This window comes from Pseudophryne corroboree, chromosome 1, assembly GCF_028390025.1.
Source record: "Pseudophryne corroboree isolate aPseCor3 chromosome 1, aPseCor3.hap2, whole genome shotgun sequence".
Taxonomy (NCBI): Eukaryota; Metazoa; Chordata; class Amphibia; order Anura; family Myobatrachidae; genus Pseudophryne; species Pseudophryne corroboree.
In genome coordinates, this window is record NC_086444.1 from 1083440316 (window position 1) to 1083467993 (window position 27678).

The 27678-nt window shown below is 46.6% G+C and overlaps 1 protein-coding gene across 4 annotated transcripts in view; it reads left to right on the plus strand.

Moving 5' to 3' along the window:
• PDS5A (PDS5 cohesin associated factor A) overlaps positions 1 to 27678 on the plus strand; it is a 351976-nt gene that overhangs the window by 269102 nt on the left and 55196 nt on the right. For all 4 annotated transcript variants that reach the window (XM_063921117.1, XM_063921126.1, XM_063921146.1 and 1 more), the window contains exons 18-20: positions 14944 to 15049; positions 15333 to 15493; positions 18717 to 18840. In XM_063921117.1, coding sequence (XP_063777187.1) covers positions 14944 to 15049; positions 15333 to 15493; positions 18717 to 18840 — 391 coding nt within the window. The remainder of the gene's footprint in view (positions 1 to 14943; positions 15050 to 15332; positions 15494 to 18716; positions 18841 to 27678) is intronic.

The following is a 27678-nucleotide window of genomic DNA, read 5'->3' on the forward strand; positions in this document are numbered from 1 at the left end:
ATTCAGTTTTGGATGTTGGTGACCACGGAGGCCAGCCCGAGAGGCTGGGGAGCAGTCACACAAGGAAAAAATTTCCAGGGAGTGTGATCAAGTCTGGAGACTTTTCTCCACATAAATATAGCTAAGGGTAAATTTATAATGCTCTAAGCTTAGCAAGACCTCTGCTTCAAGGTCAGCCGGTATTGATCCAGTGGGATAAAACATCACGGCAGTCGCCCACGTAAATAGACAGGGCGGCACAAGAAGCAGGAGGGCAGTGGCAAAAACTGCAAGGACTTTTCGCTGGGCGGAAAATCATGTGATAGCACTGTCAGCAGTGTTTCATTCCGGGAATGGAAACTGGGAAGCAGACTTCCTCAGTAGGCACGACCTCCACCCGGCAGAGTGGGAACTTCATGGGGAAGTTTTCCACATGATTGTAAACCGTTGGGAATTACCAAAGGTGGACATGATGGCGTCCCGTCTGAACAAAAAACGGGACAGGTATTGCGCCAGGTTAAGAGACCCTCAGGCAATAGCTGTGGACGTTCTGGTAACACCATGGATGTACCAGTCGGTGTATGTGTTCCATCCTCTGCTTTTCATACCTAAGGTACTGAGAATTATAAGACGTAGAGGAGTAAGAACTATACTCATGGCTCCGGATTGGCCAAGAGGGACTTGGTACCCGGAACTTCAAGAGATGCTCACAGAGGACTTATGGCCTCTGCCGCTAAGAAGGGACTTGTTTCAGCAAGTACCATGTCTGTTCCAAGACTTACCGCAGCTGCGTTTGACGGCATGGCGGTGGAACGCCGGATCCTAAGGGAAAAGGCATTCAGGAAGAGGTCATTCCTACCCTGGTCAAAGCCAGAAAGGAGGTGACCGCACAACATTATCACCACATGTGGCGAAAATATGTTGCGTGGTGTGAGGCCAGGAAGGCCCCACGAAGAAATTTCAACTCGGTTGATTCCTGCATTTCCTGCAAACAGGAGTGTCTATGGGCCTCAAATTGGGGTCCATTAAGGTTCAAATTTCGTCCCTGTCGATTTTTCTTCCAGAAAGAATTGGCTTCAGTTCCTGAAGTCCAGAAGTTTGTCAAGGGAGTATTGCATATACAACCCCCTTTTGTGCCTCCAGTGGCACTGTGGGATCTCAACGTAGTTCTGGGATTCCTCAAAACACATTGGTTTAAAACCAGTCAAATCTGTGGATTTGAAGCATCTCACATGAAAAGTGAACATGCTCTTGGACCTGGCCTGGACCAGGCGAGTGTCAAATTGGTGGGTTTTTTTTCTCAAAAAAGCCCATATCTGTTTGTCCATTCGGACAGGGCAGAGCTGCGGACTCGTCCCCAGTTCTCTCCCTAAGGTGGTGTCAGTGTTTCACCTGAACCAGCTTATTGTGGTGTCTTGCGCCTACTAGGGACTTGGAGGACTCCAAGTTGCTAGATGTGGTCAGGGCCCTGAAAATATAGGTTCCAGGACGGCTGGAGTCAGGAAAACTGACTTGCTGTTATCCTGTATGCACCCAACAAACTGGGTGCTCTTGCTTCTAAGCAGACTTTTGCTAGTTGGATGTGTAATACAATTCAGCTTGCACATTCTGTGGCAGGCCTGCCACAGCCAAAATATGTAAATGCCCATTCCACAAGGAAGGTGGGCTCATCTTGGGCGGCTGCCCGAGGGGTCTCGGCTTTACAACTTTGCCGAGCGGCTATTTAGTCAGGGGCAAACACGTTTGTAAAATCCTACAAATTTGATAACCTGGCTAAGGAGGACCTGGAGTTCTCTCATTCGGTGCTGCAGAGTCATCCGCACTCTCCCGCCCGTTTGGGAGCTTTGGTATAATCCCCATGGTCCTTTCAGGAACCCCAGCATCCACTAGGACGATAGAGAAAATAAGAATTTACTTACCGATAATTCTATTTCTCGGAGTCCGTAGTGATTGCTGGGCGCCCATCCCAAGTGCGGATTATCTGCAATACTTGTACATAGTTACAAAAATCGGGTTATTATTGTTGTGAGCCATCTTTCAGAGGCTCCGCTGTTATCATACTGTTAACTGGGTTCAGATCACAGGTTGTACAGTGTGATTGGTGTGGCTGGTATGAGTCTTACCCGGGATTCATAAATCCTTCCTTATTGTGTACGCTCGTCCGGGCACAGTATCCTAACTGAGGCTTGGAGGAGGGTCATAGGGGGAGGAGCCAGTGCACACCACCTGATCCTAAAGCTTTACTTTTTGTGCCCGGTCTCCTGCGGAGCCGCTATTCCCCATGGTCCTTTCAGGAACCCCAGCATCCACTACGGACTCCGAGAAATAGAATTATCGGTAAGTAAATTCTTATTATCTGGACGACCTCCTGATAAAGGCGAGATCCAGGGAGCATTTATTACAAAACATATCCCTCTCCCTGTCAATACTCCAACAACACGGGTGGCTCATAAATTACCCAAAGTCACAGTTGGAGCCGACGACAAGGTTGTCTTTCCTCGGGATGATTCTGGACACAGAAGTTCAGAGAGTATTTCTTCCGCTGGAAAAGGCTCTGGAAATCCAGAAAATGGTAAAACAGATATTGAAACTATCAAGTGTGTCGATCCATCAGTGCATTCCGTTGTTGGGGAAGATGGTGGCAGCCTACGAGGCCATACAGTTTGGCAGGTTCCGTGCCAGAGTATTCCAGTGGGACCTGTTGGACAAGTGGTCGGGGTCACACCTACACATGCACAGAAAGATAATCCTGTCGTCAAAAACCAGGATTTCGCTCCTGTGGTGGTTGCACAGCTCTCACCTGCTAGAGGGACGCAGGTTTGGGATTCAGCACTAGGTCCTAGTAACCACGGATGCAAGTCTCCGAGGCTGGGGAGCAGTCTCTCAGGGAGAAAACTTCCAGGGACATTGGTCACAACAGGAAGCCTGCCTTCACATAAACGTTCTGGAGCTAAGAGCCAATTACAACGGCCTTCAACAAGTGGTACATCTTCTTCAAGACCGTCCCGTGCAGATCCAGGCAGAAAATGTAACAGCAGTCGCATACATAAACAGGCAGGGTGGAACGAAAAGCAGAGCGGCAATGGCAGAGGCGACAAAAATCCTCCGCTGGGCAGAAAAACATCTACAAGCTCTGAGGGCAATATTCATTCCGGGAGTAGACAACTGGGAAGCAGTCTTCCTCAGCAGACACGATCTCCATCCAGGAGAGTGGGGCCTCCACCAAGAAGTCTTCGCAGAGGTGACAAGTCTTTGGGGAGTTCCTTAAATAGTCATGATGGCGTTTCGTCTAAACAGGAAGCTTCAGAGATACTGTTCCAGGTCGAGAGACTCTCGAGCAGTAGCAGTGGATGCGCTGGTGATCCAGCGGGTGTTTCCGTCAGTGTGTGTTTTCACTTCACTTCCGCTTATCCCAAAAGTACTCGGGATCATAAGAAAGACAAGGGTTCGAGCAATCTTCATTGCCCCAGACTGGCCAAGAAGGGCTTGGTACCCAGATCTTCAGCAGTTACTCATAGGAGATCCTTGGCCTCTTCCTCCTCGGGAGGACCTGCTGCAGCAGGGGCCCTATGTGTACCAAGACTTACCGCGGCTATGTTTGACGGCATGGCTGTTGAGCGCCGTATCCTAGCCAGGAAGGGTATTCCTAAGGAGGTCATCCCCATCCTTATTCAGGCCAAAAAGGGAGTAACGTCAAAACATTACCACCTTATTTGGAGAATATATGTGTCTTGTTGTGAATCCAAGAAAGCTCCTACGGAAGAGTTTCACTTAGGACATTTTCTCAATTTTTTGCAGGATGGTGTGGAGACGGGCCTACGATTGGGATCAATCAAGGTCCAGATTTCGGCCTAGTCAGTGTTCTTCCAAAAACAATTGACCTCTCTTCCAAGAGGTTCAGACCTTCGTGAAAGGGGTTCTGCACATCCATCCTCCATTCGTGCCTCCAGTGGCACCATGGGACCTTAACGTGGTATTGCAGTACCTTCAATCGGATTGGTTTGAGCCTCTACATAAGATAGAGTTGAAGTTTCTCACTTGGAAAGTGGTGATGCTTTTGGCATTGGCATCCGCAAGGCGGGTGACGGAATTGGGGGCCTTGTCTCACAAGAGCCCTTACCTGATTTTCCATGAAGATAGGGCAGAGTTGCGAACTCGCCAACATTTTCTTCCAAATGTGGTTTCTGCTTTTCACATAAACCAACCTATTGTCGTGCCAGTAGTTACTGACACATTCACTGATTCAAAGTCTCTAGATGTGGTTAGAGCTTTGAAAATCTATGTTGCTGGAACAGCTCGTATACGGAAAACAGAGGCTCTGTTTGTCTTGTATGATCACAAGATCGGCTGTCCTGCTTCCAAGCAGACTATTGCACGTTGGATTAGAAATACGATTCAGCAAGCTCATCCTACGGCTGTATTGCTGTTACCAACGTCAGTAACGGCCCACTCCACTAGGAAGGTGGGCTCATCCTGGGCGGCCGTCCAGGGGGTCTCGGCATTACAACTTTGCAGAGCAGCTACTTGGTCAGGGTCACACATTTGCTAAGTTCTACAAGTTTGACACCTTGGCCGATGAGGACCTAGAGTTTGGTCAATCGGTGCTGCAGGGTCATCCGCACTCTCCCGCCCGTACTGGAGCTTTGGTATAGACCCCATGGTCTTGATGTCGTCCCCAGCATCCTCTAGGACGTATGAGAAAATAGGATTTTGATAACCTACCGGTAAATCCTTTTCTCCTAGACCGTAGAGGATGCAGGGCGCCCGTCCCAGTGCGTACTTTACCCGTAGTTTAGTTATTAGTTACACAAGTTGTGTTATCTTGGTTTCAGCATGTTGCTGCAATTAGTTCATGCCTGTTGGCGTGTGTTATGTTGAATACCATATGTGCGGCATGGTTGAGGGTGAGAGTTAGTAGATAGCTCACCACTAGTTAAGTAATTCCTTTCCTCGAAATGTCAGTCTCCCTGGGCACAGTTCATACAACTGAGGTCTGGAGGAGGGGCATAGAGGGAGGAGCCAGTTCACACCCAATGAAAAGTCTTTGGAGTGCCCATGTCTCCTGCGGACCCCGTCTATACCCCATGGTCTTGATGTCGTTCCCAGCATCCCCTACGGCAGGGGTGGCCAACCAGTCAGAAATAAAGAGCCAAAAAATCTTGTTAGGCACGTCAAAGAGCCGACATCAAGCCACAGGCGCACATGCAAAAATGGGGTGTGGCCTTGTGCCTGCTAGGCCACACCGCTGGTATAAAATACATTCAAAAAGCCAGATCCACATAAAATACATTTTTAAAGCCAGATCAACATAAAATACATTTAAAAAGCCACTTCCACATACCCTACTGTGTCACTTCAGCCAGCTACTTCCTGTGTCACTCCTGCTAGCACACTCCTGCAGTATGTCACTACAGCCAGCTCCCCCATGAGTCACTCCTGCAGCACTCTCCTGAGTCACTCCTGCCGGGACCCTCATGTGTCACTACAGCCCCCCTTATTTGTCCTCTGTTTGCCAGTGGGTGTCTCACCTCTAGTATCTGGCTCTCTTGGTTCTCAGTCTCCGTAGTGCTGCTGCTGCCTGTCTGGCTGGAGTGCAGCAGTTTCTGGATCTGTTGTGGTCATGTGACTTCGAGTGTCGGGAGCCACATTTGAATAAAGAAAGAGCCGCATGAGGCTCAAGAGCCACAGGTTGGCCACCGCTGCCCTACGGTCTAGGAGAAAATAAGAATTTACTTACCGATAATTCTATTTCTCGTAGTCCGTAGTGGATGCTGGGGACTCCGTCAGGACCATGGGGAATAGCGGCTCCGCAGGAGACAGGGCACAAAAGTAAAAGCTTTAGGATCAGGTGGTGTGCACTGGCTCCTCCCCCTATGACCCTCCTCCAAGCCTCAGTTAGGATACTGTGCCCGGACGAGCATACACAATAAGGAAGGATTTTGAATCCCGGGTAAGACTCATACCAGCCACACCAATCATACTGTACAACCTGTGATCTGAACCCAGTTAACAGCATGATAACAGCGGAGCCTCTGAAAAGATGGCTCACAATAATAATAACCCGATTTTTGTACCAATAACTATGTACAAGTATTGCAGACAATCCGCACTTGGGATGGGCGCCCAGCATCCACTACGGACTACGAGAAATAGAATTATCGGTAAGTAAATTCTTATTTTCTCTGACGTCCTAAGTGGATGCTGGGGACTCCGTCAGGACCATGGGGATTATACCAAAGCTCCCAAACGGGCGGGAGAGTGCGGATGACTCTGCAGCACCGAGTGAGAGAACTCCAGGTCCTCCTCAGCCAGGGTGTGCCCCTGACCAAGTAGCAGCTCGGCAAAGTTGTAAAGCCGAGACCCCTCGGGCAGCCGCCCAAGATGAGCCCACCTTCCTTGTGGAATGGGCATTTTCATATTTTGGCTGTGGCAGGCCTGCCACAGAATGTGCAAGCTGAATTGTACTACACATCCAGCTAGCAATCGTCTGCTTAGAAGCAAGAGCACCCAGTTTGTTGGGTGCATACAGGATAACAGCAAGTCAGTTTTCCTGACTCCAGCCGTCCTGGAAACCTATATTTTCAGGGCCCTGACAACATCTAGCAACTTGGAGTCCTCCAAGTCCCTAGTAGCCGCAGGTACCACAATAAGCTGGTTCAGGTGAAACGCTGACACCACCTTAGGGAGAAACTGGGGACGAGTCCGCAGCTCTGCCCTGTCCGAATGGACAATCAGATATGGGCTTTTGGAGACAAAGCCGCCAATTCTGACACTCGCCTGGCCGAGGCCAGGGCCAACATCATGGTCACTTTCCATGTGAGATATTTCAAATCCACAGATTTGAGCGGTTTAAACCAATGTGATTTGAGGAATCCCAGAACTACGTTGAGATCCCACAGTGCCACTGGAGGCACAAAAGGGGGTTGTATATGCAGTACTCCCTTGACAAACTTCTGGACTTCAGGAACTGAAGCCAATTCTTTCTGGAAGAAAATCGACAGGGCCGAAATTTGAACCTTAATGGACCCCAATTTGAGGCCCATAGACACTCCTGTTTGCAGGAAATGCAGGAATCGACCGAGTTGAAATTTCTTCGTGGGGCCTTCCTGGCCTCACACCACGCAACATATTTTCGCCACATGTGGTGATAATGTTGTGCGGTCACCTCCTTCCTGGCTTTGACCAGGGTAGGAATGACCTCTTCCGGAATGCCTTTTTCCCTTAGGATCCGGCGTTCAACCGCCATGCCGTCAAACGCAGCCGCGGTAAGTCTTGGAACAGACATGGTACTTGCTGAAGCAAGTCCCTTCTTAGCGGCAGAGGCCATGAGTCCTCTGTGAGCATCTCTTGAAGTTCCGGGTACCAAGTCCTTCTTGGCCAATCCGGAGCCACGAGTATAGTTCTTACTCCTCTACGTCTTATAATTCTCAGTACCTTAGGTATGAGAAGCAGAGGAGGGAACACATACACCGACTGGTACACCCACGGTGTTACCAGAACGTCCACAGCTATTGCCTGAGGGTCTCTTGACCTGGCGCAATACCTGTCCAGTTTTTTGTTCAGGCGGGACGCCATCATGTCCACCTTTGGTCTTTCCCAACGGTTCACAATCATGTGGAAGACTTCCCGATGAAGTCCCCACTCTCCCGGGTGGAGGTCGTGCTGAAGAAGTCTGCTTCCCAGTTGTCCACTCCCGGAATGAACACTGCTGACAGTGCTATCACATGATTTTCCGCCCAGCGAAGAATCCTTGCAGTTTCTGCCATTGCCCTCCTGCTTCTTGTGCCGCCCTGTCTGTTTACGTGGGCGACTGCCGTGATGTTGTCCCACTGGATCAATACCGGCTGACCTTGAAGCAGAGGTCTTGCTAAGCTTAGAGCATTGTAAATTGCTCTTAGCTCCAGTATATTTATGTGGAGAGAAGTCTCCAGACTTGATCACACTCCCTGGAAATTTTTTCCTTGTGTGACTGCTCCCCAGCCTTTCAGGCTGGCATCCGTGGTCACCAGGACCCAGTCCTGAATGCCGAATCTGTGGCCCTTTAGTAGATGAGCACTCTGCAGCCACCACAGAAGAGACACCCTTGTCCTTGGAGACAGGGTTATCCGCTGATGCATCTGAAGATGCGATCCGGACCATTTTTCCAGCAGATCCCACTGAAAAGTTCTTGCGTGAAATCTGCCGAATGGAATCGCTTCGTAAGAAGCCACCATTTTTCCCAGGACCCTTGTGCAATGAATGCACTGACACTTTTCCTGGTTTTAGGAGGTACCTGACTAGCTCGGATAACTCCCCTGGCTTTCTCCTCCGGGAGAAACACCTTTTTCTGGACTGTGTCCAGAATCATCCCTAGGAACAGCAGACGTGTCGTCGGAGACAGCTGCGATTTTGGAATATTTAGAATCCACCCGTGCTGTCGTAGAACTACTTGAGATAGTGCTACTCCGACCTCCAACTGTTCTCTGGACCTTGCCCTTATCAGGAGATCGTCCAAGTAAGGGATAATTAAGACGCCTTTTCTTTGAAGAAGAATCATCATTTCGGCCATTACCTTGGTAAAGACCCGGGGTGCCGTGGACAATCCAAACGGCAGCGTCTGAAACTGATAGTGACAGTTTTGTACCACGAACCTGAGGTACCCTTGGTGAGAAGGGCAAATTGGGACATGGAGGTAAGCATCCTTGATGTCCAGGGACACCATATAGTCCCCTTCTTCCTGGTTCGCTATCACTGCTCTGAGTGACTCCATCTTGATTTGAACCTTTGTATGTAAGAGTTCAAATATTTCAGATTTAGAATAGGTCTCACCGAGCCGTCTGGCTTCAGTACCACAATATAGTGTGGAATAATACCCCTTTCCTTGTTGTAGGAGGGGTACTTTGATTATCACCTGCTGGGAATACAGCTTGTGAATTGTTTCCAATACTGCCTCCCTGTCGGAGGGAGACGTTGGTAAAGCAGACTTCAGGAACCTGCGAGGGGGAGACGTCTCGAATTTCCAATCTGTACCCCTGGGATACTACTTGTAGGATCCAGGGGTCCACTTGCGAGTGAGCCCACTGCGCGCTGAAACTCTTGAGACGACCCCCCACCGCACCTGAGTCCGCTTGTACGGCCCCAGCGTCATGCTGAGGACTTGGCAAAAGCGGTGGAGGGCTTCTGTTCCTGGGAATGGGCTGCCTGCTGCAGTCTTCTTCCCTTTCCTCTATCCCTGGGCAGATATGACTGGCCTTTTGCCTGCTTGCCCTTATGGGGACGAAAGGACTGAGGCTGAAAAGACGGTGTCTTTTTCTGCTGAGATGTGACTTGGGGTAAAGAAAAAAAAAAAAAAAAAAAGAAGGTGGATTTTCCAGCTGTTGCCGTGGCCACCAGGTCCGATGGACCGACCCCAAATAACTCCTCCCCTTTATACGGCAATTCTTCCATGTGCCGTTTGGAATCTGCATCACCTGACCACTGTCGTGTCCATAAACATCTTCTGGCAGATATGGACATCGCACTTACTCTTGATGCCAGAGTGCAAATATCCCTCTGTGCATCTCGCATATATAGAAATGCATCCTTTAAATGCTCTATAGTCAATAAAATACTGTCCCTGTCAAGGGTATCAATATTTTTAGTCAGGGAATCCGACCAAGCCACCCCAGCGCTGCACATCCAGGCTGAGGCGATCGCTGGTCGCAGTATAACACCAGTATGTGTGTATATACTTTTTAGGATATTTTCCAGCCTCCTATCAGCTGGCTCCTTGAGGGCGGCCGTATCTGAAGACGGTAACGCCACTTGTTTTGATAAGCGTGTGAGCGCCTTATCCACCCTAAGGGGTGTTTCCCAACGCGACCTAACTTCTGGCGGGAAAGGGTATAACGCCAATAATTTTCTATCGGGGGAAACCCACGCATCATCACACACCATTTAATTTATCTGATTCAGGAAAAACTACAGGTAGTTTTTTCACACCCCACATAATACCCTCTTTTGTGGTACTTGTAGTATCAGAAATATGTAACACCTCCTTCATTGCCCTTAACATGTAACGTGTGGCCCAAATGGAAAATACGTTTGTTTCTTCACCGTCGACACTGGAGTCGGTGTCTGTGTCTGTGTCGACCGACTGAGGTAAATGGGCGTTTTAAAGCCCCTGACGGTGTTTGAGACGCCTGGACAGGTACTAATTGGTTTGCCGGCCGTCATGTCGTCAACCGACCTTGCAGCGTGTTGACATTATCACGTAATTCCCTAAATAAGCCATCCATTCCGGTGTCGACTCCCTAGAGAGTGACATCACCATTACAGGCAATTGCTCCGCCTCCTCACCAACATCGTCCTCATACATGTCGACACACACGTACCGACACACAGCACACACACAGGGAATGCTCTGATAGAGGACAGGACCCCACTAGCCCTTTGGGGAGACAGAGGGAGAGTTTGCCAGCACACACCAAAACGCTATATTATACAGGGACAACCTTATATAAGTGTTTTCCCTTATAGCATCTTAATATATAATATCGCCAAATAAGTGCCCCCCCTCTCTGTTTTAACCCTATTTCTGTAGTGCAGTGCAGGGGAGAGCCTTGGAGCCTTCCTAGCAGCGGAGCTGTGTAGGAAAATGGCGCTGTGTGCTGAGGAGAATAGGCCCCGCCCCCTTTTCGGCGGGCTTCTTCTCCCGTTTTTCTGACAACCTGGCAGGGGTTAAATACATCCATATAGCCCCAGGGGCTATATGTGATGTATTTTTAGCCAGCATAGGTACTTTCATTGCTGCCCAGGGCGCCCCCCCAAGCGCCCTGCACCCTCAGTGACCGTTGGTGTGAAGTGTGCTGAGAGCAATGGCGCACAGCTGCAGTGCTGTGCGCTACCTCATGAAGACTGAGAAGTCTTCAGCCGCTGATTTCTGGTCCTCTTCTCTCTTCAGCATCTGCAAGGGGGTCGGCGGCGCGGCTCCGGTGACCCATCCAGGCTGTACCTGTGATCGTCCCTCTGGAGCTAGTGTCCAGTAGCCTAAGAAGCCAATCCATCCTGCACGCAGGTGAGTTCACTTCTTCTCCCCTAAGTCCCTCGTTGCAGTGAGCCTGTTGCCAGCAGGACTCACTGAAAATAAAAAACCTAACAAAACTTTTACTCTAAGCAGCTCTTTAGGAGAGCCACCTAGATTGCACCCTTCTCGGTCGGGCACAAAAACCTAACTGAGGCTTGGAGGAGGGTCATAGGGGGAGGAGCCAGTGCACACCACCTGATCCTAAAGCTTTTACTTTTGTGCCCTGTCTCCTGCGGAGCCGCTATTCCCCATGGTCCTGACGGAGTCCCCAGCATCCACTTAGGACGTCAGAGAAAAGGATTTACCGGTAGGTTATCAAAATCCTATTTTTGAAGATATGGCCTACAGAATTGAACCCAGTATTCTAGATGAGGCCGTACCAATGACCTATACAATGGCATTATTACTTCTTTCTGCTGCTGATTCCTCTCCCAATGCAGCCAAGCATCTGACTAACCTCCCTCATTGCTTTGTTAAATTTCTTACCTGCCTTTACGTCACCTGAAATAGTGTCTCCTAGATCCTTTTTCTCCTCAGTTTCCAGTATAATGCCATTAATACTATATTTAGCCTTTGGATTTTTGAGACCCAAGTGCATGATTTACCCAGTACGGCAGGTGGAGTGTCCCCTCCTTTTACACAGTACGGCAGGTGGAGTGTCCCCTCCTTTTACACAGTACGGCAGGTGGAGTGTGTGTGTCCCCTTTTACACAGTACGGCAGGTGGAGTGAGTGTGTCCCCTTTTACACAGTACGGCAGGTGGAGTGTGTGTGTCCCCTTTTACACAGTACGGCAGGTGGAGTGTATGTCGCCCCTTTTACACAGTAAGGCAGGTGGAGTGTCTCCCCCCCCCCCCCCCCCTTTACACAGTACAGCAGATGGAGTGTGTGTGTCTCCTTTAACACAGTACGGCAGTGTCGTCGTCCCCTTTACACAGTACGGCAGGTCGAGTCCTGAGGGAGGGAGAGAGAAAAAGAAAGGTGGTATGTAGAGAGACAGAGTGAGTGCGGTGGGAGGGAGGGGGAGAGAGGTAGGAGAGGGTTAGAAATGAGCGGTAGCAGGTAGGCTCCCGGAGTTTATCCTGAGCACATGGGGTATTCACTCACCGGGCTGAGGGGAATGCTGGAGCAGTGAGATAGGAGCCTGTGTGGGTGCCGCGAATGGGAGTGAGGGGATGCTGGAGCAGTGAGAGGAGCCTGTGCGGGAGAGGGGAGGCCGCAAATGGGGTTGAGGGGGATCCTGGAGCAGTGAGAGAGGAGTCTGTGCGGGGGAGGATGGGCCGGTGAGTGCAACTCACCTCATCACTGTCAATAGGGACTGCGGCACTGCGAACAGATGAGTGGACTGGACCCTGGAGGAGCTCTGAGCCTCTGCAGCGGGCAGTGAGGGGGGCTCCTTCTCCTGCAGCGCTGGTGATGGGGGTGTCTTGAGGCAGCGGTTCGTCAGTGGCAGGGCCAGAGACAGCTGGAGCCGGCACAATGTATTGCAGCCTGCACAGATACCCTAGGCAATTGGCAAGGGCTGGCTCTGAGCGGAGCACGCGGTAGACTGACAGCGCTGCTGGGTATTTTAGCGATGCGTCCAGCAGAGAGGGAGCCGGGCGCAACGATACGGTTTTAAAATATAGCAGGCAGCGCTGGTGCTGGCGTCGGGGTGTATGCGGATGGTGCGCCCACAGCACAGGTGTGCTGTGTTTTAAGCACCATCCGCCCACACCTAGTTACGGCCCTGCCCTGGGGTACTCCACTGGGTAACATTTCCCTCCTGTGAATGGACTCCATTTACTACAACTCTGTTTTCTCTCCTGCAACCAAGATCTTATCCATTCAACAATCTTAGTATCCAATCCCAAACTTTTGAGTTTATTTAGCAGTCTGCTATGTGGAACAGTGTCAAAAGCCTTACTAAGTGTAGATAAACTATATCCACGGCTCCGACTTTATCAATCACTTTAGTCACACAGTCAAAAAGGTCAAGGTTTGTTTGACATGATCTCCCCCCAGTGAATCTATGCTGTTTGGGATCCTGTAAATTCCATCAATTTTCCTACTTACTGATTAGACCAGGGCCGAAACTAGGATTTTTGGCACCCGGGGCAAAGTAGTAATCTGGTGCGCCCCCCCAACCACCACCACCTTTCAAAAAAATAAAAATGAACCTATGCAACAAAATAGAGCCCCTTATATATAATACCCAACACAGTAGTAATGCCCTTTATAACAAATTATGCTATACAGTAGTATCCCTTCTTCATGTTATGCCACACAGTACTAATGCACCTTATATACACACAATGCCACACAGTAGTAGTGCCCTTAGGCTCAAGTGTGGCAAGCAAAGCAGGGATGTTCTGAAGCAGTTTAGTTAAGACACCATCAATAAACAGTACAGTGCATATATACACAGCCCATGAATATACACATACCCCCAATAAACATATATACAGTACATGCTATATTGTGACAATTTACATCCCTTCAAGTACCCACCCTGGGTACCAAATGTTGCATCACATTGCTGCAGCACGCGCACACACACACACACACACACACACACACACACACGCACGCACACACTGGGTTACACGGCACTACTCCAACACACACACACACACACACACACACTGGGTTACACTGCACTGCTTCAGCACACACACACAGGGTTATACTGCACTGCTTCAGCACACACACACAGGGTTATACTGCACTTTTCCAGCGCGCAAACACACACACAGGGAAACACTGCACGGCTCCAGCACACACACAAAGTATTACACTGCACTGCTCCAGCACATATATACACAAACACACGGTAGTCATATAGCTGTCTCTACCTTCCCTATTATATGTCCTCAGTCCCAAGTCCCCTGTGCTGAAGCAACGCCAACACTGTGTGTGTGTGTGTGTGTGTGCATAGTGTGAGCGGAGCAGGGGCGGTGTCTCTTCAGCCTTCAACCCATGCCATTCAGCATTACATGCCCCTGCTGGCACTCACTGCTTTGCACCAGGGGCAAATACGACATTTGAAAGGGGGGTTTCCATGCGCACATATGTGTGTATGTGTATAACCACCAACATGCCTTATACATGTGTACAATTGTAACAATGTATACTGTAAAACAGTATATGTGTATTACCAATATGAAACACCCAGACTACCCCCCCTACATAAACAGTCAGACTGTAGATTACATAGACAGACTGCCCCCCCCCCCCCCCCCCCCCCTCCCAGCATGCACCCACTCAGACTGTAGACAGATTACTCACACACACAGACTCGCACTGTCCCATCCCTCCCCCACACACACTGGACTGCATATAGACTAATACACAGACTCACACTGTGTGACCTCCCCCACACACTACACACAACGGCAGATTATACCCTCCCACACCTGCCCAAACCTCCGCCCAGGCTAGTCTGAGGGAGGGCCAGGATGGGGAGATGAATCGCTGCGCTTCGGCACTAAATCTGAATGCCCCCCTAGCGCCTCCTCTCCTCCCCCACGCCCCACCCCCCATGGGACCATGTTTGCTTTATTCCTGTAGCTAATGACTGGTTGAATAATTCTGTTAATGGTGCTAGCAGCACGTCTTTAAGCTCTTTTAGTATCCTTGGTTATATTCCATCTGGCCCCATAGATTTGTCCACTTTCAGCTTTGAGAGTTCTCTTAGGACCTTCTCCTCTGTAAATGTACTTGTTTAATTTTCTTGAATATCCCAGCAACTTAACTGTGGCCCCTTCCCCTCTTTCAGTAGTGAATACTGAGCAAAAACAATTAGCATCAGTTAGGTTTATGTGGGATTAGGGGTATGAAGTTAATTGAATTTGCTTTCAGTTTCATTACATTAGAAATCTGTATGATATGCATCATTCATAGCACTGTGACCTGATTTGCTGCATACTTTTTATGTTCCAGTGCATTAGTAAAACTGATGAATAAATCTATTGAGGGCACTGCAGATGATGAAGAGGAAGGTGTAAGTCCTGATTCTGCTATACGAGCAGGACTGGAACTTCTAAAGGTAAATTGAAACTTAGGCAGGATTGTGTAATTACTTAAAAAAATCTTTTACAAAAAATTTATTTCGTTTTAACCACCCAGCGGCTACTGACATCTAATTACTACTTGTAGGTGAGCAAGGCCCTATGTGAATTGAATCAGTTTCTGAGAAATCTTAATATTGTCTATACAATTTTTGTGTGCTTATGTGCTCCCTAAAAGGGGGTAACAATTGTCATTACTAAAGTTTGTCATTATACAAATAGCATCACAGCAACACTCAGCTGCTGTTATTTTATGTTTAGGTACTGTCCTTCACCCATCCAACTGCATTCCACTCGGCGGAGACATACGAATCTTTCCTCCAGTGCCTTCGTATGGAAGATGACAAGGTGGCAGAAGCAGCTATCCAGATCTTTCGAAACACAGGGCACAAGATTGAAACAGATTTGCAACAGATACGATCGTAAGCACCATGTCACCATTGCATGACTTGCTGTTGTATGTTTAGCAGGTGTCATTCCCAAACTTTTTTATTGGTTATATTTTCAATGAGCACTGCTTGAGTATTTGATCTCACAGTATATTTTGAAAAGCACGGTCACCGGATGTGCTGGCTTTGTGTATTTATCTCTTGCCATGTTCCGTAATCCTGGATTGGCAGCGCCAGAGATCTGGTATCTAAACCAGAGCTACAATTTGACTCTTTGCCTTCTGTGACATCTAGGAGGCAGTGTCTCTCTTGGATCGATTTGTATCCAGGAGAGACCTTTAAAAACTCTCTGGAATCCCCATTACTTTGCCACTGCTCTACATGTGCCGCTATCTGCTGTTGTCATGACCCTCTAAACTTAACTGGGGTACTCTGAAATATCATTTTCATTTATTTATATTTTTAATACACATTTTAATTGTTTGCTACTTCTGCAAACATGAAACAAATGTATGAGTGTTGACATTATTAAACAAGCGTGTACAAGGGTCACTGCTCAGAAGATCTTCCGAAACCACAGACACTTCGGAAAGAAGATTCTTCAGTTGTAACAAAACCTAATGTGTAGGCTTACTCAGATTTGCAAATCAGACAAGGCAATTGCCAACTATTGTAACTTTTAACATCATTGTGGTTTTCTTTCCTTTTGCAGTTTGTGTGATTTTTGTGTAGTTTGCCATGCCATAATTCATGGTGACACTCTCGTCATTTAACTTAAATATTCTAAAGGTACAGTATTTTAAAAGAACTTTGTTTTTACTTTTTTTTCTTGTTTACTTGATAACTTTTATCAAAATCTAATTTAAATCTAAAATCAATCAAAAAAAATCACAAATATTTTTTTAAAGTTTTTTCTTTTCTTTTTTTATTTATTATACTTTTCACACCCTGGCCAAAGCTGTGGTGTAAATCATCAAGGAGCCACCAAGAGTGTGCGAGCAATGTCGGAGGTAGCACAAATTCTTTCCTGGACAGAACTATGTTCAGATAACCTCTGTGATATTCATTCCGGGAGTGAAAAAATTGGGAAGTAGAACCATGGGCCTCTACCGCAAGTGGACCTAATGGCCTCTTGACACAGCTTCAGAGTTACACAATATTGTGCAATATCCAGGGACCTGATGGCATTTGCAGTGGATGCCATGAAGGTTTGTGGGACTTTCGTATATCGCATCTGTTCCCACCAATCCCAATAATGCCTCGGGTGCTCAAGCGGATCAAAGATTAATGGGTGACTGAAATCCTAGTGACTCCAGATTGGCCACGCAAGTCCTGGTATACCGAAGTTATCAAAATGCAGGTCCTGGGTTGCGTCTGTCCACTATGTCCAGTTCTGCTGCTACAGGGTCTGTATGAGTACTTAACTCAAGTTGGCTTTAACGGCCTAGTTTTTGAGTATGAAAATGTTTTTTTAACAGAGAAGGGCTCATACCTCCAAGTCTCTACACTCTCGTTTCTTGGCCTTCTTTCAGGAGGGTTTGGAGGCCAGTTATACATAGTCATTCTTTGAAAGTACAAATTTCGGCCTTGTTGATTTATTTCAAGCAGAGTCTGGCAATTCTTCCAGAAGTTCAAATTATTTTTCAGGGAGTGCTGCATATTCATCCACCCAGTAGCATTGTGGGATCTTAGTCTGGTCCTATCTGCTTTCAAGCAGACTCCATTTGATCCTTTAAATTCAGTGGATCTTCAGTTCGTAACTTGAAAGCTGGTTTTCCTTATGGCCGTTTCCTCAGCTGTGCGTGTTTTCGAGGTGGGTGCTTTTTCTTGCAGCCTTTTCTCATATTCTGACGATAAAGCGGTTTATCATACAGTTCCTTCATTCCACTGAGAGACAGTTGTTTCAGCTTTCCACTTAACCCAGGAAATCATCTTTATGGTTTTTCCGCCTTCTGCAACTTTCTTGGTTCGGGATATCTGCCTTTTAGATGTAGTCTGTGCTCTTCAGATTTACGTTGACAAGACTTCTGTCTGCCGCACAGATTATCTACTTGTTCTTTATGACACACATAAACATAGTTGGCAGTCTACAAAGTAGATCATTACATGTTGGATCCGCTCAATCATTACTCAAGCCTTTTCTTAATGCAGTGCGACTGGCACCAGACACTGTGTCGGTACATTTCACTAGGGCTGTGGTGACGACCTGGGCAACATGACACGGGGATTCAGTGGAACAGATCTGTTATGCAGCTACCTGGGTCTCTGTTGACCTATTTGCGCGTTTTTACAGTTTTCATGTTTTTTACCGGCGGCCACAACTACTTTGAGCATGCAGTTCTTCGGACAGGCAGTCTGAGCATTCTCTTCTCTGCGGAAGTCTGTTGAACATCCCATGGTTCCAGTGTTTCACCAGCCTTGATATAGGATAGAAGGAGATTTGTGGGTAATTACTGTTGGATTCTTTTCTCTTAATTTGGCTGGGGGACACTGCTTTTCCTCCCTCAGTCTTACTAGGTTTTGTCTTGTCCATTTCCCTACTGTTCTGTTTTATTGTTCTAACAGGTTCACTGGGTCACTGCTTGGTTGCAGGGAGGTCTTTTAAAGTTAGTTTAATTTTATTTAAGTGCCAGCTCCGCAGTCCCAACCTACGACCCATGTTCCAGTTTATAAATATTCCTTTATAAAGTGCTATAGCTTAAGAATGCTTTAGTGTTCTAGTAGCAAAATACGTCCATACAGAAACTAATAGGCCCTACACACATGCCGATTTTTTTGAAAGATATGAACGATCTCGTTCATAAATGAACGAGAACTCGTTCATATCTTTCAGTGTGGAGGCTCCAGCGATGAATGATGCGCGGCCCCGCGCTCGTTCATCGCTGGTCCCCCGTCGGCTGTGCATGCAGGCCAATATGGACAATCTCTTCCATATTTGCCTGCACTTCAATGGAGCCGTGTGACGGGGGGAGTGAAGAAACTTCACTCCCCCCATCACTGCCCTCCCGCCGCCGGGTGCTCGTCGGCTGTATCCGCCGTTGGGCAGCTCGGCGGCGGATCGGCATGTCTGTAGGGCCCTTAACTTTAACTAGGGTTGCTTGTTTTTGTTTTTTTTCCTAAACATTTTGCAACAAAGGGTAAAAAACAGAAGAGACCTGTAGCGGTTAGATGATCATACTTGCTCTGCCTAGTAAAAAGAAAATGTAAAAAAAAAAAATCAAAAAACAAAACTGTATATTTGTATTTGTTTTAATAGGACGCTTATTCCAATTTTGCATCAGAAGGCCAAGAGGGGTACACCACATCAAGCAAAGCAGGCTGTACACTGTATCCATGCTATATTCTCTAATAAAGAAGTACAACTGGCTCAGATCTTTGAGGTGAATATTATTTGTATACACTGTATAATTGTCAGCATTGTAAGAAAACATGCAGTAGGAGCTTATATTTCTTTTACATCCATAGGGGATTCTGGGATTCAGTTTACTGTAGGGTATAGACGGTGGCCTTGGAGCCTTTCTCTGCAAATATTTATTCCCATTGCATGTACACTGTTTCTTCTTCTGTAAAATTGTCAGACCCGGTGGCTACATTATTATTTGGAGGGATCCGAATTAATGTGAACCAAGTCCATGAGAGTTGATTTGGAGAAAATGGTTCTTAAAGTTAAAGAACTATAATCATTACATTTTAATTATTTTCACTGCTTCAGTAACGTAGGACCATGTTTCATTTTTCTGTTATATAAAATGCGATGTTTCAATTGTACCATGGCAGTACGAAATGGACTTGGTTCATTTTAATGCTGAAGTCTCCATTTGCAGATTACTTGCCATAAAGTGAATCTGATTATGCAGTTGAGACATTGGGGGATTTCCAATTAGCCCCGGTAAAACAAAATCCGCAATAAGCAGCATCTCGAGCAAGCTAAATAGATAGCCCCCAGCGGGACAATTAGCACCAGTAGATTACCGGGGCTAACGGGATATCCCCCAGTGTGTATTAATAAAATAGCCATGTTATTTCACCATGTTAATGCTCTAATGCATGTGTTCAAGACTCCCAGCATTCTGAATGCAGTGGTTCTTGGGAATGACACAAGGTTTTAGGCAATATTTAAGTGTATTTATCTGGCACCTGGAGCTTCTCTTTGACCCATAATATACCCAGCTTGGGTAATACTTCAAAAGAATGATCAGAGAATCTTTCAGAGGGCTTGCAGATGAGCTTGCTCTCAGAGCTGGTCTCACTGGAACTAAGATTTTGGCTTCATGCTGAATCTTGAGCCCATACCATTCTTAGGTAATGTCTTACTTAGTCCAGAACCATGTAAGACCATTAGCTAGACCACAAGTAGAAAATGGTTCCTTTCTGTCTGTTAATGTAAGTTTTTTATCCCTTTCATGCTTCAGGAAAAGGGCACTTCTCTGCTTCTTGTGGTGGAAAACAGAGTAGGGAAACTGGTCTGTTCGGCTAAACCAGCGCTTCTCATCTCCTACCCCTTAAGTTCCCCAAACAGATTATGTTTTGGGTATTTTTGTCTGTGGAAGCATGAATAATTACTTACCCAGCAAAATGGCTTAATTCATCTGTGTCGGTTGAGGATTGGGGTTGAGAACCACTAAGTGACAGGCCTCTAATCTTCATGCAAATTGACAGTATGACAGGCACCTAGGAATACCTATAGTGCAGAGGTTGTCAAACGCGATCCTCAAGGCACCCGAATGGTCCAGGTTTTAGGTGTATACATTGTTCAACACAGATGATTAAATCAAATTGAGGTGCTGATTGAGTCACCTGTGGCCAAGCATGGATAAACTTAAAACCTGGACCGTTGGGTGCCTTGAGGACCGCGTTTGATAACCTCTGCTATAGTGGGATCCCTTTTAATTGGGATATATACCTGTATAGATGAGCTGTCCCAATTACCTATCACCCCTTGATGAAGTCCAGATAGGATGAAACGCGTTGGGTGTTATGATACATACCTTCTCAAAAGCCAAGAACCTTATTTATACATTTTTTATGCTGATCTTATTTCCAATTTTTTACTGTTAGGACAATTTTCCTCCTGTCTTATATAAGTTTGTACTATCAATTTTATACTAACTTTTATATTTTTATATGTAGTTCCATTGATTTCTTATTCATTTTTTAGGCTCTTTGCATAGGGCCATTGTTTTTATTTACTTTTGTATTGTTGCTGATTATATTTTATTAAATTTTTATCATTTTTAATTTAAGTCTCCTCTAAGTTCTAAGACACCATTGGTCGCTTAAAATCACCTTATCCTCTTTTTCTTTTACACTGTACATGAAGCACTTTACCAATGCTTCTCTCTTTAAGGTGTAGCTGACGCCCGAATATATTAAAGGGAGTGTCTAAATAAGGAGACCATCTGATTGCTCATTCATAATATCCTGGTCTGCACTCTAGTACAGTTTGGTATCGCGGTTAAGCGCCGATAAGCTTACCCCATCACAATAATATATATATATATATATATATATATATATATATATATATATATATATATATATATATATATATATATATATATATATATAAAAAAAAAAAAATCAACCATAATATCTTGCGCTATACCTCTAGTCTCAGACCACCAAGAAATACCCTCTGTCAGATAAGACCCTCTGTCAGATAAGGTATTAAAAGTAGATTACAGATAGAAAAGGATTCTCGTGGGAGCCAATATGCCTTTTGTATAACAATAATTAAAAGTTTTTATTGTACAGAAATAAACGATATTTATCCTAGGCGTTCGTTATTGACACAACCTTCTAAAAATCCTCAAAAACAATATTACAATCTTATACATAAATTACAGTTGGATGTGAGGATTTTACAGTCAGGTGATCAGTCAGAACTTGAAATGGATGCATCTCCAACCAGATGCTTGTGATAAGGACTTTATTAACTAGATGTTGCAAAAACCCAACCAGATGTTGCAAAAATCCAACGCGTTTCGTCCGTTAGGACTTCATCAGGGGTTTGGAATCAGTTCTTATAGTAGGAGTGATTACCATTGGTTAGAAAGGTTTAGAATATCCAATGATTACATCCAATCACATATTCAATTCGATAAATATAATATCTAGATAGACTTCAAAAAAATATATATAAATTTGGTTGAAATTAGATGATGTTACGTTCCCTATTATCAATCAAGAGTGGTGGAACCTTATAGTCTACCTCTGTTTATACATGTCACCAAACAGAGGACTTAGGAAAATTTCAAATCCTGAACGATACTATTCCTTTTTCACAGGAACAAGTGCAACCTCACTGAATCCCAACTACATCTAATTTCAACCAAATTTATATATATTTTTTTGAAGTCTATCTAGATATTATATTTATCGAATTGAATATGTGATTGGATGTAATCATTGGATATTCTAAACCTTTCTAACCAATGGTAATCACTCCTACTATAAGAACTGATTCCAAAACCCTGATGAAGTCCTAACAGACGAAACGCGTTGGATTTTTGCAACATCTGGTTGGGTTTTTGCAACATCTGGTTAATAAAGTCCTTATCACAAGCATCTGGTTGGAGATGCATCCATTTCAAGTTCTGACTGTGATCACCTGACTGTAAAATCCTCACATCCAACTGTAATTTATGTATAAGATTGTAATATTGTTTTATTTGAATTTTTAGAAGGTTGTGTCAATAACGAACGCCTAGGATAAATATCGTTTGTTTCTGTACAATAAAAACTTTTAATTATTGTTATACAAAAGGCATATTGGCTCCCACGAGAATCCTTTTCTATCTGTAATATATATATATATATATATATATATATATATATATATATATTAAGAATTTACTTACCGATAATTCTATTTCTCATAGTCCGTAGTGGATGCTGGGAACTCCGTAAGGACCATGGGGAATAGCGGCTCCGCAGGAGACTGGGCACAAAAAGTAAAAGCTTTAGACTAGCTGGTGTGCACTGGCTCCTCCCCCCATGACCCTCCTCCAAGCCTCAGTTAAGATACTGTGCCCGGACGAGCGTACATAATAAGGAAGGATCTTGAATCCCGGGTAAGACTCATACCAGCCACACCAATCACACCGTACAACTCGTGATCTGAACCCAGTTAACAGTATGATAACCGTAGGAGCCTCTGAAAAGATGGCTTCCAACAATAAACAACCCGATTTGTTTGTAACAATAACTATATACAAGTATTGCAGACAATCCGCACTTGGGATGGGCGCCCAGCATCCACTACGGACTATGAGAAATAGAATTATCGGTAAGTAAATTATTATTTTCTCTGACGTCCTAGTGGATGCTGGGAACTCCGTAAGGACCATGGGGATTATACCAAAGCTCCCAAACGGGCGGGAGAGTGCGGATGACTCTGCAGCACCGAATGAGAGAACTCCAGGTCCTCCTCAGCCAGGGTATCAAATTTGTAGAATTTAGCAAACGTGTTTGCCCCTGACCAAGTAGCTGCTCGGCAAAGTTGTAAAGCCGAGACCCCTCGGGCAGCCGCCCAAGATGAGCCCACCTTCCTTGTGGAATGGGCTTTAACAGGTTTTGGCTGTGGCAGGCCTGCCACAGAATGTGCAAGTTGAATTGTACTACAAATCCAACGAGCAATCGTCTGCTTAGAAGCAGGAGCACCCAGCTTGTTGGGTGCATACAGTATAAACAGCGAGTCAGATTTTCTGACTCCAGCCGTCCTGGAAACATATATTTTCAGGGCCCTGACTACGTCCAGCAACTTGGAGTCCTCCAAGTCCCTAGTAGCCACAGGTACCACAATAGGTTGATTCATGTGAAACGCTGAAACCACCTTAGGGAGAAATTGAGGACGAGTCCTCAATTCCGCCCTATCCGAATGAAATATCAGGTAAGGGCTTTTATAGGATAAAGCCGCCAATTCTGATACGCGCCTGGCTGAAGCCAGGGCCAACAGCATTACCACTTTCCATGTGAGATATTTCAAATCCACTGTGGCAAGTGGTTCAAACCAATGTGATTTTAGGAACCCTAAAACTACATTGAGATCCCAAGGTGCCACTGGGGGCACAAAAGGAGGCTGTATATGCAGTACCCCTTTGACAAACGTCTGAACTTCAGGCAGTGAAGCCAGTTCTTTCTGGAAGAAGATCGACAGGGCCGAAATTTGAACCTTAATGGATCCTAATTTTAGGCCCATAGACAATCCTGCTTGCAGGAAATGTAGGAAACGACCCAGTTGAAATTCCTCCGTAGGGGCCTTCTTGGCCTCACACCACGCAACATATTTTCGCCAAATGCGATGATAATGTTTTGCAGTTACATCCTTCCTGGCCTTGATCAGGGTAGGGATGACTTCATCTGGAATGCCTTTTTCCTTCAGGATCCGGCGTTCAACCGCCATGCCGTCAAACGCAGCCGCGGTAAGTCTTGGAACAGACAAGGTCCCTGCTGGAGCAGGTCCTTCCTTAGAGGTAGAGGCCACGGGTCCTCCGTGAGCATCTCTTGCAGTTCCGGGTACCAAGTTCTTCTTGGCCAATCCGGAGCCACGAGTATCGTTCTTACTCCTCTCCTTCTTATGATTCTCAGTACTTTTGGTATGAGAGGAAGAGGAGGGAACACATATACCGACTGGAACACCCACAGAGTTACCAGAGCGTCCACCGCTATTGCCTGAGGATCCCTTGACCTGGCGCAATATCTGTCCAGTTTCTTGTTGAGACGGGACGCCATCATGTCCACCTTTGGTTTTTCCCAACGGTTTACAATCACTTGGAAGACTTCTGGATGAAGTCCCCACTCCCCCGGGTGGAGGTCGTGTCTGCTGAGGAAGTCTGCTTCCCAGTTGTCCACCCCCGGAATGAACACTGCTGACAGTGCTATCACATGATTTTCCGCCTAGCGGAGAATCCTTGCAGCTTCTGCCATTGCCCTCCTGCTTCTTGTGCCGCCCTGTCTGTTTACGTGGGCGACAGCCGTGATTTTGTCCGACTGGATCAATACCGGTTGACCCTGAAGCAGAGGCCTTGCTTGACTTAGGGCATTGTAAATGGCCCTTAGCTCTAGGATATTTATGTGAAGAGACGTTTCCATGCTTGACCACAAGCCCTGGAAATTTCTTCCCTGTGTGACTGGGCTGGCATCCGTGGTTACCAGCATCCAATCCTGAATGCCGAATCTGCGGCCCTCGAGAAGATGAGCCTTCTGTAACCACCACAGGAGAGATACCCTTGTCCTTGGAGATAGGGTTATCCGCTGATGCATCTGAAGATGCGATCCGGACCATTTGTCCAGCAGATCCCACTGAAAAGTTCTTGCATGGAATCTTCCGAATGGAATCGCTTCGTAAGAAGCCACCATTTTTCCCAGGACTCTCGTGCACTGATGCACTGACACTTGTCCTGGTTTTAGGAGGTTCCTGACTAGCTCGGATAACTCCCTGGCCTTCTCCTCCGGGAGAAACACCTTTTTCTGGACTGTGTCCAGAATCATCCCTAGGAACAGTAGACGTGTTGTTGGAATCAGCTGTGATTTTGGGATATTTAGAATCCACCCGTGCTGACGTAGCACTACCTGAGATAGTGCTACTCCGACCTCTAACTGTTCCCTGGACCTTGCCCTTATCAGGAGATCGTCCAAGTAAGGGATAATTAATACGCCTTTTCTTCGAAGAAGAATCATCATTTCGGCCATTACCTTGGTAAAGACCCGTGGTGCCGTGGACAATCCAAACGGCAGCGTCTGAAACTGATAATGACAGTTTTGTATCACAAACCTGAGGTACCCTTGGTGAGAAGGGTAGATTGGGACATGGAGATAAGCATCCTTGATGTCTAGAGATACCATATAGTCCCCTTCTTCCAGGTTCGCTATCACTGCTCTGAGTGACTCCATCTTGAATTTGAACCTTTTTATGTAAGTGTTCAAAGATTTTAGATTTAAAATTGGTCTCACCGAGCCGTCCGGCTTCGGTACCACAAACAGCGTGGAATAATACCCCTTTCCCTGTTGTAGGAGGGGTACCTTGATTATCACCTGCTGGGAATACAGCTTGTGAATAGCTTCCAATACTGCCTCCCTGTCGGAGGGAGACGTTGGTAGAGCAGACTTCAGGAACCGGCGAGGGGTAGACGTCTCGAATTCCAATTTGTACCCCTGTGATACTACCTGCAGGATCCAGGGGTCCACTTGCGAGTGAGCCCACTGCGCGCTGAAATTCTTGAGACGGCCCCCCACCGTGCCCGAGTCTGCTTGCAGAGCCCCAGCGTCATGCTGAGGACTTGGCAGAAGCGGGGGAGGGCTTCTGCTCTTGGGAAGAGGCTGCATGGTGCAGTCTTTTTCCCCTTCCTCTGCCCCGGGGCAGGAATGAGCGGCCTTTTTCCCTCTTGCCCTTATAGGGACGAAAGGACTGGGTTTGAAAAGACGGTGTCTTTTTCTGCTGAGAGGTGACCTGGGGTAAAAAGGTGGATTTTCCAGCCGTTGCCGTGGCCACCAGGTCCGATAGACCGACCCCAAATAACTCCTCCCCTTTATACGGCAATACTTCCATATGTCGTTTGGAATCCGCATCACCTGACCACTGTCGCGTCCATAACGTTCTTCTGGCAGAAATGGACATCGCACTTACTCTAGATGCCAGGGTGCAAATATCCCTCTGTGCATCTCGCATATATAGTAATGCATCCTTTAAATGCTCTATAGTTAATAATATACTGTCCCTATCCAGGGTATCAATATTTTCAGTCAGGGAATCCGACCAAGCCACTCCAGCGCTGCACATCCAGGCTGAGGCGATCGCTGGTCGCAGTATAACACCGGTATGTGTGTATATACCTTTTAAGATATTTTCCAGCCTTCTATCAGCTGGTTCCTTGAGAGCGGCCGTATCAGGAGACGGTAACGCCACTTGTTTTGATAAGCGTGTGAGCGCCTTATCTACCGTAGGGGGTGTTTCCCAACGTGCCCTAACCTCTGGCGGGAAAGGGTATAGTGCCAATAATTTATTAGAAATCAGCAGTTTTTTATCGGGGGAAACCCACGCTTTATCACACACCTCATTTAATTCATCTGACTCAGGAAAAAACCACTGGTAGTTTTTTCACACCCCACATAATACCCTTTTTTGTGGTACTTGTAGTGTCAGAAATGTGTAATGCCTCCTTCATTGCCGTGATCATGTAACGTGTGGCCCTACTGGACATTACGTTTGTCTCGTCACCGTCGACACTGGATTCAGTATCCGTGTCAGGGTCTGTGTCGACCATCTGAGGTAACGGGCGTTTTAGCGCCCCTGACGGTGTCTGAGACGCCTGAACAGGCACTAATTGATTTGTCGGCTGTCTCATGTCAACAGTTTTTTGCAAAGTGCTGACATTGTCACGTAATTCTTTAATTACTACCATCCAGTCAGGTGTCGACTCCCTAGGGGGTGACATCACTAACACAGGCAATTGCTCTGCTTCCACATCATTTTCCTCCTCATACATGTCGACACAATCGTACCGACACCCAGCACACACACAGGGAATGCTCTGATAGAGGACAGGACCCCACTAGCCCTTTGGGGAGACAGAGGGAGAGTTTGCCAGCACACACCAGAGCGCTATATATATATATATATATACAGGGATAACCTTATATAAGTGTTACTCCCTGTTATAGCTGCTGTATTTATATATTAGCTGCCAATAGTGCCCCCCTCTCTGTTTTACCCTGTTTCTGTAGTGCAGGACTGCAGGGGAGAGTCAGGGAGCCGTCCTTCCAGCGGAGCTGTGAAAGAAAATGGCGCTTGTGTGCTGAGGAGAAAGGCTCCGCCCCCTTCACGGCGGCCTTTTCTCCCGCTTTTTTCAGGAAACTGGCAGGGGATAAATGCATCCATATAGCCCAGGAGCTATATGTGATGCATTTTTTTTTAGCCATATAAGGTTTTTATATCGTTTTTATTGCGTCTCAGGGCGCTCCCCCCCAGCGCCCTGCACCCTCAGTGACCGGAGTGTGAAGTGTGCTGAGAGCAATGGCGCACAGCTGCAGTGCTGTGCGCTACCTTATTTGAAGACAGGAACGTCTTCTGCCGCCGCTTTCTCCGGACCTCTTCGCTCTTCTGGCTCTGTAAGGGGGCCGGCGGCGCGGCTCCGGGACCCATCCAGGCTGAACCTGTGATCGTCCCTCTGGAGCTAATGTCCAGTAGCCAAGAAGCCCAATCCACTCTGCAGTCAGGT